A 16,780-nucleotide genomic window follows, 5' to 3' on the forward strand; every position below is an offset into this window, starting at 1 on the left:
GTTTTTTAACATTAAATTGGTCTGTGTGCGCAATTTGCAAGGAAACAGATCACATGAACTTAATATTGTTTTCTAAGAGCTGAAAATATTTGTAGTAAAAAAAAAACTACAGAAGAAAGCACTTTGCAACACTGAAGTGTTTACAAAATATTTTCTATTCCTTCCATCTTCAAAAACATGTCTACCAGCTAAAGAACAGTTCAATTCTCCACACAACAGCAGCTTATTTCAAAGAAACATTAGTGCCATCTAAAGTGTAGGTACCAGTTTCTTTCCAAGAAGAGACTAAAGGCACAACAGGCCAGACAAACTCAGAGTTGAACATCTCCTTAGGAGCACATCTATGGAACTCAGTCAAAAGAAAGAAGCTGAATCTGGGAAGTCATTGCTTTAACCATACATCAATGTACAGATCCCTACGGTATGCAGGAGAAACAGGAGTAGACGATGCTTCTGAATGAAAAGGGAAAGATGAACCCTGAGGTTAGATTTGTCAAGTCAGAAGATGAGCTTTCTAAAAGTCCAAAAATTGAACCAAACACATTTTACTTCACTTGCAGATTTCCTTTAAAGCAGCAAAACAAAGTAGCCACCAAAAACAAAGTAGCCACCAAAAGACACTGCATTTCAAGGGTTAATACAAGAAAGGTTAAAAAAGCAGTGCAGCTGACTATCTGAAGATGAACACACTGAACCAGATTTAATAATCCTACCTTGAAGATGCAGAACATATCCCCTACACCTAGAGCAGGATAAGTGAAAAGGAAGTGTATTTTGATGCTTGGAATATATGTCAAAAAAACCCCCACTACTTAAATTAGAAAATCAGTTGCATAAAGCAAGTCTTAAGTATTGGTACTGCATTAAGTCTCATGACACAATTCCTGCTCAAATAATCAAGAAGCTAAAGGTATTAAACTAACCTGTAAGTTTACTATCAAAAAAAATCTCAAGCCAAAGAAACCCTAATTATGCAGGAAGTAATCAGAAAACTCAAGGCAAGGATATCCTCAAAGATGCCCAGCTCCCTAGCTCATTCCATCTTGCCTAGTACATACAAATGCTAATGTTTAGCCAGTTTCCAGGAACAGATTAGTTCCCTGCAATAGTACTGCCATATTGTATTTTACAGTCAGACTTTCTCAGATGTTGTTGGTATCAGTGGCTTTGAGTTTTGCAGGGGGAGATTTTTTGTTTGGATTTTTTTTTAAGGATTTCACTGATATTACTATTCTACAGATGTTCAGTTGTATCAATGGGCTACCCACAGAGGTTAATATGAAAACCCAGTTTCATCAATTATTGGAAAATACACGTTGTAGTATCTAAAGCAATCTTTTGAACTCTGCTCCCCTAATAAATGTGGACTATAGCATTTAGGGAATATTTTACAGTCTCCTGAAGACAAGGAAGAAGATTTTTGTATAACTGAAGTACTATTTCAAAGTCACAGCACAGGACATAATGTTTCAGGCAAAAATTAAATGCAGGAGGTTTAAAATCCAATACAGACTGCAACAACAAAAAAAGACATGCAAAATAAAGTCAGGAATTATGATGAATGCATGTTTGTACTTCAACAAAACATCTACAGGATGACTATTTTTAAAGTGATGTCATTGCATAAGCAAAAGTGGAAAAAGGGCGTGCATCCAGAGGAAAAAAGTTCTCCCAAATCATAATACTGCATTAAATCTTGCCAGACCTTCCTAATGGGAAGAGATCAACAACAACAACCATCCAAAAAACAAAATTAAACAACTCTGAAAAAAACCAAAAAATAAAAAAGCAAACCAAACAAAAAACCCCAAACAAAACAAAACCAGAAATAAAAAAAACCAAACCCCAACAACCTAGGAGGCACAGAAGGTGTTCTGTACTATGTATAAGAGTAAATATAACAGGGATTTGAAAGTGGAGGAGTGGAATATTCTCAGCAAGCATCAGATACTGAAAAATAAAGTGCTGACTTGTCACAACTAGAGAAATATGGAAGTGGTTTGACTCTCAGAACTTAACATTTACTTAATGTTTTTCACAGCAATAATATTCAGGAAAATGTGGGTTTTCAGGCAGAAAAAAATGTTGTTATTCCATTTACAATTAAGTTTTCTAAACAACAATAAAGAGAAAATATACTTTTACTTCCTAAGCAAATTTTGCACATGTACATGGCAATTAAGAATTCCAGCATCTCAGGCAATCCTGAAGTACAGGATATCCACTGTTTTAAGGCTAACTGTAATTGAACATTGAGACAATACTGCCTTAACTTCAGAAGATTTCTTAATTCTGTGTTAGACAGAAAGAAAAGTCTTACCAATATCTTCTTTGAGAAGATGTATGTCTGCTGATCCTCCATATGTGCAATAAGGAACCCTGCAAGCAAAAAAGGCATTTGGTGCCTCTGTAGGAGATGAAAAGGGGCCTTTTTTAAATTTCCTTTCTTTTCTGTCTCTTCAGTCACAGACGGAGTCACCTCCTTCTTGATTACCTAGTATTAGTTTGAGGAAAACTGTTTTTTCCTCTTTTCCTTTAGCCTTTTCACTGAACAAAGAATAAAGCCTAGCCAGAGAAACAGGCAGGCTGGAAAGGAAATACAAGAAATGCAGGAAGAAACAACACAAAGATTTTGGGGCTCTCTGAAGAAATTGAAAAGGTCAAAGAATGCTATTTCAGTGAAAGATGCATTCAAGGCTGAAACTGATGGATAGATCCCCTCGCTGACCAGGAGGATCAGAAGACATGTCCCAACTCAGAATAAAATCCAGTCTTCATTTTGAACAAAAAACCCCAACCAACCAAGAAAAAAAAAAAATCCCAACCCATCACCAGTGCCCATCTTCCTACAAAGCTATTTTAACAAAAGGATATAAATCAACTTGAAGCTTTCAAAGCCGTGATACAGCTAATTTTCCTTAACATATTTGAAAAATTAAAATGGAGGGTCATTATCCATCATGAAATTATTTCTTCACTGGTCATTGGCTAAAGCAATATGAAAAGCAATACAAAGTAAGAAAATAAATCTGTGCAATATTTACGACGGACAGGTAATCCATTCTGAACTCATATAAAAGTATTGAGCAGGACTATTACAGAACATGTTCTGATGAGCACAGGTTTTGGCTTGGATAAGGTTAATTTCCTTCGCAGCAACTGCGTTGGTGCTCTGTATTAGATCTGTGACCAAAACAGGGCTGATAACACAGGGATGTTTTAGCTATTGCTGCACAGTGCTTACACAGCATTCAAGGCCTTTTCTGTTTCTCACACTGCTGTGCCACTGAGGAGGATGGGGGTGCCAAAAAGCTGGGAGGTGACAGAGCCAGGACCAGCTGATCCCACCTGACCAGAGGGGTATCCCGTGCCATATGACATCCTGCCGAGCAGTAAGAGCTGGGGAAAGAGGGAGGAAGGGGAGGATGTTTGGAATTATTGACATTTGTCTTCCCAATAGTTACACACGATGAAGAGAAGGCTGAACATCTGCAAGCTGACGAACAGCAGTGAACGAATTCCTTATTTTGCTTTTTGCTTGCATGCAAAGCTTTTGCTTTACCTGTGAAACTGTTCTCCCCCATCCTACTTGGGGCCGATGAGGGAACAGCTGGCACGGTGCTTAGCTGCCGGGGTTAACCCAGAGCACAGCGTTAGTGGCCTTAGTGCCCAAATTCCTGTAGCAGCTCCCAGCTAATGTTACAAAGTATTCTCACCTCCCTTCAAGACAAAGGACACCAAGTACAGCCCACCTGAATTTGCAAGACAAAGCTGGGTTGCTGCCGAGGAGAAGAAATGGGAAGAAGTGATAATAAGAGAGGATACCATCCCCGTAAGAAGAGAGCACCATTTGTGCAGAAGGAAAAAAACCTGCTCACAACTACCAAACTCCCTTTGGCTGACAAAGTAGTCACTGTCTCAAAGAGGCAGTACTTAACTAATGAGAACAATTAAAGATTGCCTAAAAGCCATTCTCCAAATCTTCAGAGAAATTGCCTAACCAGACAATACCAGTTTAGGGAAGAAAATAGCAACTTTAAATGATTGCTATTCAAGTTTCTTCACAAATTATTCTCATAAGAAATTACGCTTACACTTATTCACCTTAAAGAAAAATATTTTTTTCATGTATAACCTATTTCAGTCAAGCAGGAAACTATGCTCAACTTCAATCAAAATATATGTAAGGAAAAATTCAAACATGATATCCAAATGTGTAAACTGGATTAGCATGTATATCACATCCACATGTAGCACCAACTCAAACCTCAGAATCAAAAACACTTTCCATCAAGCAATCCTGATCCATGCACTTGATGATACTTATAAGGATCAATACATTCAATCACATTTGCTGGCATCCAGGCACTAACTTGGAGCTCTAGAAAGACAAAAAAGTCCCTGTAACTCAAAACTATCCTTCTATCAACTTCAGTGATTTGTTTTCACTGTTCATTCATTTTACATGTTCTTTCCTAAAACTGAGTACTTATTTTCAAGCTAGTCAAATTCAAAGGAACACACCTCAAAATGGAATGAGTATCCCTGTGCTTCATAAGTAATCATTTAGGAGATTTCTTTGTAGCATTAATGCTTTTATTGATTCTTATTTTTATGGTCAAAGTTTTGTCCTGGGTCTGACAAGCAAGCAGAATTTTTACAAGACAAAAACAACTGAGTTTCCTTGTCTTGCTTGTACAGCATCTCTCATTTGATGAAAACTGAGAACACATGCTTTGTGCACTTGTATTTCTTTCCATTTCAGAATTTAAAGGAACAGATGATTTCATATTCAAGTTCTCATATTTGCAAATCCCATTCAAGTAACTGCAAAGTCAAGAACAATTTTAGTGCATTACTCTATAAAGCTTCCTACGGTGCTTCATGCAACCTGACAACCTACCAACTGAGCATTTAAATGAAGTGTAAGAGGGTGAAGTTCACAAATATTCAAAACAGACTATTCCACCAAACACCAAGTCACGGATTTGGAACACAATGAATTTTTAGCCTCGATCTTAATTTCTTTCCTCTAAGAGTGAGGAAAGAAAGAGAGGGATTTCTTTCCCCTAAAAGAGAACATAGTCTCTTCAGTCTGAACCTGAGTCTTTGCATATCACTTCAAACACCACTGTTTTCTAGCACTGCTTGCTTTATGAAGTGTCTTGGAGCATTAGATGCTTTTCTGTTCTCAGCTAAGTTCTATGCTCTGAAGACACTTGCTTTTTAAGATGAGTGACAGCAAGCAAATCTGAACAGAAAAAAACCATCAATTTGACTTAGATGTACTTCTACAAAATGAGATAATTTTATGTCTGAAAGCTACTCAGATAACTAGATGATGTGTGCTAGGAAAGAGAACGGTGCAAGTGCAGCTACTAAGTATTTCTTCTACAAACAGAATTTGTGTTATTTTACTTCTGTTACTCAAATAGTCTTAAAGCTCGTTAAAGATTATATTACTTAAGGAAAAAAGAAAATTAATCTATTCATTCTAGTAACCATATGGGAGAAGAAGGAAGCTAAGATACACCTTTAAGGATTAAATATAAAAAGCCCAAAGCATATTGTGAAAAACAAAGCCCAGTTTTACCATAGCACACCTCTAAATATAGCTCAGGGACCAAAAAGATTAGAATACACAGACAATACTGTAACATTCCAGACTCTGAGCCTCAGATACCGCAAAAATTTGAAAAGGGCAAGTGTCAAACTTTTATATAAAAGACAAAGAAAATTCAGCAGCAAACGAGCAGCAAAACAAAAATTCTGCATTATGTGACTAATCAAATAAAAAATTAGTTTTTCAGCTTTGGTCACAAAATGAAAAAAGGATTCTGTACATACATTAAGATGGACTGGCTTGACACATCTCCAAAAGAATCAGATCTCATACTGGAGAGCACTAAATTGCATCTTTCAGGCATTTAGTTTTTTTTTAAAGTGTAACAAAGCTCTAATTAAATGTCTCTTGCTAAGAATAAAAGCATGACTTCCCAACTTTGCTCAAGGTAAAGAACAATGAAACTCCTTCTCTTAATACACCATGCCAGAAACTTGAAATAAAAATGATTTCTAGCTATTAACTATAATTTTTAGACACTATAAATGCTAATTTAAGTGAGTTGACCTTGCATAGTGAGACTGCTCTCCACATAGGAGAAATTTCAGCCTCAGCAGTTTTTAAACCAAATTACTAATTTCTCTGTTCTCACAGAAGCATTGTGGAACTACATAAACACCTTTGAAAATAATTACTACTAATAATAGAAAAATAAGCCCAGCCATTCAGAATCCACCTTTTAAAAACTCACCATGGTTTTGCAAGCAAAACTATTAATTACAAAAAGTACCGCATTTTATTATATGCATTTAATCCCAAATCTTTTGAATATTTGTAGAAGGGAAGTCTAAATTAACTCAGAAGTTAATTTAGCCACTTTTCACTTCTAGAAGCTGGCACAAACCACAAACTATTCTAAACATAACTGTGTCTCATCCCCACTGTAACCAAGGTCAAGGACAGTATTTAACAAAGTGGCTTAACTAATATTTGGGTTCTTCTACATGTTTTGACAAAAGAGCAGTTTTCCCCAAGGTAAAAGAATAACAGACCAATACTCTACCTAATGTTGTCTTCGTAAACTGAAATATAGGCATTATTAAAATTCCCTTTCCACACAATAAAAAGCTTACTCTGAACTCAATAAAATCGAAGTGAATTGGATTTGTATGAAGTGCTGAAATATGTAAGATATTGTGAAGCTGTTACTTATACATTTAGAAATTAAATACCCACTTGCATTTTCCAGAAATACACATAGAAAACCACAAAACAACTCTCTCCTGTTCTTCCTCATTTTCTCCATTGTTCTTCATCAATGAACCTTTCTTTAAAATTTTGCTTGGTAATTAGCTTTTATTGTTGTATACCTGAAGAAAAAATTACTCTCCTAATTCCAGCTGAATATAAGGATACTACCAGCATAACCAGTAACTTGCAAAAAATCTCTTTGTATAATAGACACTGCAAAGAGCTACACAAGCCCTCTTCAGTGGCCAAGCAGGAAATTCTGTATTTCTTCATGTCAAAGATCCTAGCAACTTTTCAGCCAAGTTCTATCACTGTATGAGTAAAAATTAAGTTAGTTTCACAGAAATGAAAAGGGATATACTGACAGTCCTTTTTATGTAGTTAAGATATTTAATAATTCATTTTAATTCTGTTGGTAAAATGGATTTCAGAGACAGTAACTGAAATACCTCTTAAATGTTAGATACAGTTCAGTTATCCTGTGGCTGGGCATTCACATGCCTAGATTTGTATAACATCAGACAACTGGAGGATATATTTATCACTTTAGATCTTAGAAGCTCTGATTTTAAAATACCTCAGTATGGATATAACAGAGTGTTCAGAATTCATTTGGTTCTATTTCAGTTAATATTTTCATGTGTATAATCCATGTATTACATGAAAAAAGAACAATTTAGTAACACACCCTATAATAAATGTTAGAGGTATAATTTCATAAGAAAACTTCTTCCTTCCTAATGGCCTGGATTCCTCTCCGTCTCTAGCTCTTCATTTCTCATTTCTGACATGTGCATTATTGAAAACACAAATCAAAACATAATCAAAAACTCCAACTGTCTCACAATCAAGTTGTGTGATCCCACACGATGACAAAACAACTGTGTCACTCCCTTCTCATTTCATGTTTTCTTGTTACCTGTATTTTGTAGCTAATAGCCAAAAGGGTAAGAATAAATAACCCAACTGGTACTACTGCTTAAATAGTATGGTAAAAATAAGTGCATGTACTGGGAAATCTTCAGGTTGGTCTCAGAAGAATGGACACTTAAATGACACAGGAACAAATCTGTTGATACTAATTCTGCACACGATCTACCAGATGAACCTCCCCCTATAATTCTGAAATTTTAAGAAACTGAGGACTTACACATAAGTAAAGGCATATTCACTCTCCCTGCCTATTTTCAATGAAAAACCATTCTATTTAAAAACTGCAGAAACTTATTTTAACAAGAAATGTAAAACATTAAGGCTTGCTGACACCATTTTCCCATCAACACTGAATGGCAATCTAGTACAGGTTCTACTTTTACAAGTCATTTACAACGGTGGTAAGTAGTCTGTATAAGTAATGATTTTTAGACAAGTTTGTTAAACCACAGCACTGCAAATTCAGAGGTAATTTCTTCAAGAAGCTCTAAGCCTTTCTAAAAGGGTATTACTTACTGTGATCAGCTGCTTATCACCATCTTTTCCTGCTTCTTTTAACTTCTGAATAGGTTCCTCAGATGATAGCAAGTTACTGCATTTTGATGCTAATGAAGGATTTGACAATGGGACCCTTGAAATAGAAATATATTTCAAGTTAAAAGTGGAACTGTTTATACATGTCATGCCAGATACTCAAAATGTTGTGATTAGTACAAACTTAACCAAGATGCAAATCCAAATTAATTAAATAAAATACAGTCCTAGTATATTTTAACATGCAAATCAAATGGAAAAATAAGGAAATAGAAGAATTAATCAAAAACACAGTTTGTAACTAGCCGAATTACAAGTTTTTTTTGGTTTCTGAAAAAAAAAAATATTATCAAGTGGGTAGGCTGGCCTCAACCATTAACACCAGCATTTAAAACAGGCACTATCAGCGCATGACCAATGGTGCCTAATGCTATGTATTTCCAAAGTAAGATTTAGGTATCATACATCAGGCTGCTAAAAGAGACCATGTAAATATATTTTCACAAATCTAAGTCAGATGTCAAATCCCTACAATTCAAACTTATCCTCCTCTAACAGGCGGCAGTGAAGGGAGGAAGACCCAAGGAATAAATGCATCGGTATCACCGCAATTTTACTCAGTTTAAACCTCTCCTTGTCACAGCTGAAAGAAACATTGGAAAATAGAATAAACTATTACCAAAACCATTCTATGTACTTGCTCCTATATTCAGGAAATAAAAAAAGACATTTGTTCCAGGTTTGGATAAAACTCGTAGAGATTGCCAAAGCAAAGCACACAAAATAATACACATACTTCAACCAGGTATTTACATATTTTTCTGTTCCTGAGCAAACTTAATTGTGGCACCTCCTGTAGCACAGGCAGCAGGTTAACCCAGTGAGCTTTTTAAAAAATTAACTCTTCCAGACATTTTTAAAGCAGCATTTTGTGCTAAATCAGGAGTAATTTTTTTATTTCCTTCATGTGCCCTAAAATTTGCCTTATGCAGCTACTTCAAGGTTTGCCTTTTCCTACAAAGCCCTAAAGAGAGTTACATGTTGATATGCACACAGGTACAGATTACTCTATTTTATAGAGGGATTACCACAGGAAGAACAATGGCTTAAATGTTGGGTATCATATAGAAAACAGGGTAAGAAAGGTCTCAGAATTAAAATATATATCCAGATAACAGCAAAGCAATATGAACTTGTTCAGGTAATAAAGGTACTAAATTTAAGTATATACCATAAACCTGTTTGGCAGTTGAGAATAAAAATATAAAGAATCAAAGTTATTGCAGCGCTTATCAGTACATTTTAAACTACTCATTCAACTAGTTTGCATCTACCTCACCAACTATCTTCTGTGAAGTTCCACAGAAGCAGAGTTTTTCAACATGTACAAAAGGGCTGGTTAGTCAAAATTGTTAATCTGGCCTCAGAGAGGTGTACTGAAAATTACCTGAAACATTTCTTCTTGTCCCCATTATGAATACAGAAAACAGTAACAACACACTGACCACTGCTGCTGCACAAGGTATCGGGTACAAAGAAATTTTTGTCTTAACTTGTAATTGGCTAAAACCAGAGCCTATGTCAGAACTGCTCAAAAATGGTAACAGTCAATGTGATTAAGGCTTAAATACAAACTTGAACTGTAAGACAAATTTAGTACTAAGAACTTTTTCTTTTTAAAATGGCTGCTTACACCTTCATTTCACAGCAGTCACAAAATTCTGAATTAAAGCCCCTCCTCCTCACCTAAAAAAATGCACATGTACAACACTCCCATAGTACAAGGAGTAGAAAAACTCCTGCAGATGTAAGTGAAATAATTCAGTACATGAAAATCACATGGCAAATCCTTCCCCTACTCCCTGATTCTCATCTGATTTGAGGAAGAGACCAGTATAAATGTTTTTCCAACTCTGTTAAATAATACTCTTTGAAATAAATGTGCAGCTACAAATATCTTAATTATTTTCTTACCAAAGCAAAAACATCCCTAAACAATGGAATAAATGAGAGTCTGTTTTTCCAAAGGACAAGTCACTTATTTGAAACTGAAAACTGAGGCTGGGAGAAAACTATTTTATAATAAATTCTCTCATAACTCTATCCATGCAAGGTTACTGTAATTTCATAATATATGAAATACCATACCTGTCCTCAGATTCAGAAGTTTGACTTGTTAATGAAGTTTGCATCAACTGTGTGGGAGCCAAATCTACAATTAATCAAAGATTATAACTTCATTATAAAGTTTTTAGTTGCAAAAGAAATTTGAGTTACATAAACAGTAATTTTCAAAAAAGATATTCAAAACAATTTTGCAATCTGTTCATGGCCAATAAAAAAATATTCGAGTTTGAGGCAGTATTCACATGTTTCTCCAAGTATACTTTAGAAAAAAGGCATTTTTCTCCAACATTTTGACAGCAGTTCTGCAGGACAGTTTGCCAGAAGCTAAACAAAGCCAGCAGTGAACTACACAGGAGTTTAAATATGTTTACACTGACACACATATAAATAGCTGTCTGTATTTTATTAGAATCATAAATGTATACAGTATGCCCCCATCTGAGGCATGTTCTACAACACTTAAGGAAAAGAAACCATCAAAAACAGCAAAAGAAAGAATTTTTTTTTAAATTCTGTAACAGAAATGAAGAGTAGTTACCCTTCAAAAGTATCCTACAATGACAGGCAAAAAACTCCAGCTATTTAATAAAGCTAAATAATAAAACAGTGCACTCAAACTAAGGGTCAGATTAAAAAAAAACATGAAAATCCCAGAAAATACCCCTCACCACTAAGAACAGAAAAAAAAATAACAAAGAGACAACTTAGTGATTTATTGACAGTATTTCTTAGTCAAATGCACTTCAGTCAAAATATTCACATCACACTCATCATAAACTTTGACAAACTGCATTCACATGCTCATAAATGAAGACTACATAATAAAAACAGGAGAGTGATTATTCAATCAATAATTTGGTTAAAATCAAGTAGAAAAAATTAGAAGAAACAAATGTAGATACTTATTCAAAGGAAACAGAGCAGAGAAATAACAAAAACCAAGCCAAGAGAAGAAGCCAACTGAAATATGCAAGTTTTACTGCTTTATTACATGGAAAAGGAAAGAATTTGGTTGGGTTTCTCCTCTTTCCTACTCCACAGCACAGAGAAGAAAGCACATTTCAGTGCTACTCAAGTGGCCCTGCGTGTGACACAAAGGAATACAAAAGCCCCTGGTCAAAAGTTCCAACTCCTGAAATTTAGTTCTGCACCAGCTAAGCCTTACTCTGTGAATCATTCCTCTTAAAGGGAGACTTATCCTTCCTACAGAACTGATCAAACCAAGTGGAGAAATCTGCAGTAGAGAATTACCTTGAGGCTCACTTTCTCTGGGTTCTTTTTTTAATTGTTTTGGTGGTCTAGGAGCTGTAACACACTTTACAGGAGAATTTTCCGGACTTGGTTCCAAATGTAATCGAAAGTTCTAAGCAAAAGAGAAAACATTAAATTAAAAAATGTCCAAATTATTCAATGTCTAAATCTTTAATTGAACTAAGTATTAAAATTTTGAATACAGCTTCAGTTTTATGTTAATTTAAGTAGACAAAATGCAACTTATTAGCTAGTCTATAATGAAGTTTGTGATATTAATTTAAAAAAATATTTTTCGTTTTATATATAAGCTTGTAAAATATTTTCTATAGAGCACAGTTATCCTTAAAATCCTAAATTTTAGTAGAAACACATTCAGATAAAGAAATGAGAGGAAAATAAGTTCATTTACTCCAAACGTGTAATACACCTTTGCAAAACAAAACAGTTAGAGAAGCTGAAGTGTCCATGGAAGTGTATGGATCCATACAACCTTTAGCTCCAGCACAAAATTTTATTGATCAACATTTAGTTAAACAACAGAATCTAGGAGGGTGAAATCTATTAATTTTTCACCCTACTATCACCCATCTATAACAACACAGCAGTAAATTTCTAATACATGTGAAAATTTTAAGTTACTGTAAAGGAAAGTCATTGTGAAAACAATTCTGAGCATGGGATTCTCAGAAAACAGAATAGATTTAGAACACCCTCCCACTATACACCATAATTAAAATAACTTACCTCATCGGGTCTTGGCTCACATAAATGTTTTGTCAAGTTAGGCAACAGACCATTTTCTGCACCTTTCCTTGTGGGCTGCTTTGTTTCTAATGTCACTTCTTTAGCTTCAGCTCTTTCAGATGAAGGACGTGATTTCTCCTGTGCACAAGTTGTACTTTCATTCTCAAAGAGTCTTGCTGACAGCTTGCCTTGTGCCTTTGAAAGCTCGGCTTCTGCAGCCATTTGACTTGCCTCTGAAACTTCAGGGAAATCTTTTAAAAAAGGAAGCCTGGGGACATTTGGAAAATTTGAGTTACTTTGCTTCACATTACTAGCTTTCAGCAATTTAATTTTGGTCCATTTAGAGTTTTTGTTTGAGGAGTTATTTCTACCATTCAGAGTGCATTTGACAGGCATTGCTTTTTTGCTAGGGAAAAACCGTTTGCACTGAGTACTTTGACTGGCCTCTTTCTGAGTAAGCATTTCACTTTGCTCTGTGTCATCGTGCTTTTCTTCTGCTTTGCTATCCTCTGCATTAGGGGAATCTTTTCTCACTTCCACTGTATCTGACTCAATCTCACCTGCAATTTCTTCGCAAAGTTCAAGGATGCTCACCCTTTTGGATTTTGCATCGTTCTCTGGTTGATCAGCCACATTTGTCTCACTTACAGATGGCTGCGAAGTATTTTTTGGTTTTGTACTGGGTTTTATGTTCTGATGTGTTTGTTGCTTTTCCTTAGATGCTGTAGAATTTGGCTTAAGAGAATTGGTTTCCACTTTCTTTGCGTTGCTAGAATTAGGAGATACATGGCCCACTTGGTCTTTCTTGACTTCCTCAAGACTCTCAGCAGGACATGACAAGGACCCTTGAACATTTTGTTGAAAGCTACTGGAATTATCCTTTTTATTGTCTGCTTTGCACTTTTTCTCTTTCAGAGAGCTGGTCACTCCTACACGTATTTCTTTATCCTTGTTTGTATTGTTTGGCTTTATCTTTGTGTTTTTCTGTTCCGTTTTCCCTCCAGCAGATTTCAGTGGTTTTGCTGCAACACTGTGTGTGTGTTTTTTTGCCTGGCTACTGTGCTTAACTTCTGGAACTTTTTCTTCTTTAACTTCTCTGCTGCGCAGGGATCTTGCTGGAACATGCACGTGTGTTAACTGCTGCAGTCTCTGTGATCTCCTCATTACTGGCTCATTTGGTGCAATTAAGCATTTTGACTTGGAAATTTCTTGCACAGATTTTTTCTGGCATACCTCCTTATTTTTTGCAGATTTAGGCTGCTGTTGAACTGTTTTGCCAGGTATTGTTTTATTATTTGAGTTGAGTGCTGATGATCTTGTAGTCATGCGTGTTCCTACTTCAGGTTCATTGGTGTTATTACTGAAAGAGTCAAATAATATTTTTTTTCAGCATCAAGAAAGTACAATCTGTTGTAAGACTATTTTCATTCCTCCTCTGCCTCTTTCTTTTCTTTTTAAAAACACTAGATCTTATACTCTCACTATTTTTGGAATAATTTGCTCAAGAATTATCCCAAAAAGGTGGTCACTTCCACCTAGTTACTCTTAAGTGCTGTATTTAATGTTTTTTATGCATGGCAAGACTGAACTATGAACCCCAGATGAATACTTTATAACATTTCTAGCAGTTTTTAATCACTGACGCTTGTGACTTTCAAATGAAGTCTGAGTTACATATATATAGATAGATAATATTAGATTTATTTTTGCTTCAGAAACTTTTTTGAAGGAGGTCTTTCTGGATTTCAAGGCACTTAAGATGGTTCCAGGGAAATATCATGTAGCAGTCAGCATACAAAACGATTTAAATCTGATCTCCCTTCTAGCACTAATTAACTATTTACTGAATCTTTAACTCAGATTCCCTCTGCTTAGATTGCTTCTGCACTAATGTAGTCTATCAAGGCAATGCAGAATTATGTAATTTTTTTGTCACTGACCTGTTTGGTTTGACAGAGGTTTTGAGCACAGCTTTCTCCCCCACTGCACACTGATTGGGCTTTGATTTATTTGAGCCATGTTTTGTATCCGACACTTCTTTTTCCTTCTTTGACAAAGACGGTTTGCTGTTCTTGTCCAGCTTTGGACGTTTAGCAGAAGGTTCTACTAACGTAGACTTCCTTTTCTGAGCTGCCATTTCTGTAAAAAAACAAGCAACTCAGCTTTTAAACTCTTTGCCAAATATCATAACTTTTCATTTTCATATATTCACTTTCCTTTTACAGCCAGATCATGCTGTGATCAGAAAGTAAATCATTAAAGCAATCTCAAATCAAATTACACTCATTTTACTTACAGGTTTTTACAAGAGGCAATCGATGTTTAGGCCAAAGTAACTTATCAACGTGTGACAAGAGCATTCCTTATGCATATGCTTACAAACAGGATGTTTCATGCCACCTATGAAGAACAGAAAATGTTCATGCAGTAAACACTTCATAACTTCCTATTCAAGACTGCATTCCCACCCTCTTCCATCCCCTCAAACAATGCTTACTTTTAGAGTTTCATTGATAAGGAGCTAAAAAAAAAAACCCAAACCAACAACCAACCAAAAAACAACAGACAAATTTCAAATTTTATTTTTTATTTCCACATCCAACACTTTTTGGCACTTTGCTGCCTTAAGTGCTATCCTTTTACCTTTTGAAATGTGGCAAGTAACAGTACAATTCAAAAGGAAGTTTCTCAGTCTTTCACCTTTTTCCAGAAAATAGTATGCTGCTCTCTTTCAGAGCTGGCAAAAAACGTGGGACTGCTGTCAATCCTGTGCTTCACAGCAACAGGGAATAAATCCATTAGACTCAGTTACCAAGTTTTGTGGCTGCTACAACAGAATTTCACAGACATCAGCAGCCACCTACAACTGTTCCTTCTAATATGACTTAAGCTACAAATCAGAGATGGAAAGCCTAGAAAATAGCATTGTTAGAGACATTTGCCTTGGGCAGTTAAAGGCAATGTTTTCATGAGAATGGAAATTATGTTAACGATGCAGAAGTTACTCTGCACAAGAGTCTGAAAGCTAACAGAGATTCTTGATAAAAATATCTTCACAGATTTGGCTGATCATCCCTTTCATATACATTTCTGACTTGTGAAACTTTTCAGTTCCCTTAATCAAAGACACCATTATTGTATTATGATATAGGTAATAACTGTTCAATAAAGTTTCACTAATAACTTTATAAAATAAAGTTTACTGGAAGACTCAGTGGTCAGAACTTCCATATCACCTTTTTCAATCAAGAATTACCTATTAATTTTTGGCACTGACAGATTTACAGATTATATACAGGTTTCTATAAAACTACATTGCTTTTCAAGCCTTAACTGATCTGATGTTAAACCTGACACATTTTTAAAGTCAAACAGGAACAAGTCACCGATTCTGTAACACAGACCAGACGCTTTCAGTTCATTACAACTAAAGTACAACTTCCAGTATTGACAAATGTGTCTTTCCCCAACAACTTGGAAGATATTTATGTTAAGCTTCTTTTAATAACTCATCATTATCCAAAAGGGAAAAGTAAAAACTGTACTTTTTCTTTTCTTTAGACTTTATAGTGTCCTTAACCTCATTTTCATTTATCCACTTTTGAAAGCATTTCTAACCATGCAAAACTCGTAATTTGTTAAAAAGCTGATGAAAAACAGATTCCAGACACCAGTGCTGTCTTCTGATGTTCTCCTTTAAAGAAGATACATGATAAACAACCCATATTTGAGGTATATTTTTTTTTCATTCTAGCCAGGAAAGCAATCTCTAACATCACTTTTTGTGGCGCTATTTTCATGTCTCTCCCTAAGGAGCAGGCAGTAGAATTTGTGTGCCTACGTTGTAACAGCTCACGAGCTCCATGACACCTCACAAGTCTATGGGTTTCCACCACTCAAAGGAACCCCGTCAGAGATGGAGTACGGTCACTCATCCTGAAAATAGCAGCCCTAGTTGCTGAATAGGTCTTTGGTCTCTTAGAGCACAACACCGACCCTCAGAATTTGAGAATATCATGACACTGTATACACCTGGACCTTCTTTGGTTTTTTCCAGATATGACATGGCACACTTGGGGAAGACTTACAAGTACAAAACAGAAAGTACAGAACTTCCCTCGCTGGTACTCCTTCTCAAGCAACTAAAAAATACAATCTCCTCCCACGGAGCTCTTGAACGTTAATTTCTTTCCTACTAATACTTTGTACAACAGAGCAAAGTCTTTTCCAGACATTCCAGAACTGGCAGTCTCTGCCCTGGAGAAGTCACCCCCGAGTAAAAGCCGGATTATGGAAAGCAGGGAAGACACAGAAGTGCAGGAACAAACTAGAACACGAGTAAAGAAAGGTCTGGCGCAAGAAGTACGGGGGGGG

At 35.8% G+C, this 16,780-nt stretch overlaps 1 protein-coding gene across 2 annotated transcripts in view; it reads right to left on the minus strand.

Moving 5' to 3' along the window:
• The window catches only part of ESCO1 (establishment of sister chromatid cohesion N-acetyltransferase 1), a 30,393-nt gene extending 15,585 nt beyond the window's left edge, over nucleotides 1-14,808 (minus strand). For both annotated transcript variants that reach the window (XM_031066598.1, XM_031066599.1), the window contains exons 1-6: nucleotides 14,703-14,808; nucleotides 14,347-14,545; nucleotides 12,407-13,766; nucleotides 11,660-11,771; nucleotides 10,430-10,493; nucleotides 8,264-8,378 (exon numbers count right to left, since the gene is read on the minus strand). In XM_031066598.1, the coding sequence (XP_030922458.1) occupies nucleotides 8,264-8,378; nucleotides 10,430-10,493; nucleotides 11,660-11,771; nucleotides 12,407-13,766; nucleotides 14,347-14,543 (1,848 nt within the window). In that variant the 5' untranslated portion in view covers nucleotides 14,544-14,545; nucleotides 14,703-14,808. The remainder of the gene's footprint in view (nucleotides 1-8,263; nucleotides 8,379-10,429; nucleotides 10,494-11,659; nucleotides 11,772-12,406; nucleotides 13,767-14,346; nucleotides 14,546-14,702) is intronic.
• Between the last annotated feature and the right edge of the window lie 1,972 nt (nucleotides 14,809-16,780).

The sequence above is a fragment of the Geospiza fortis genome, unplaced genomic scaffold (assembly GCF_000277835.1).
Source record: "Geospiza fortis unplaced genomic scaffold, GeoFor_1.0 scaffold53, whole genome shotgun sequence".
In the NCBI taxonomy this organism is placed as follows: domain Eukaryota; kingdom Metazoa; phylum Chordata; class Aves; order Passeriformes; family Thraupidae; genus Geospiza; species Geospiza fortis.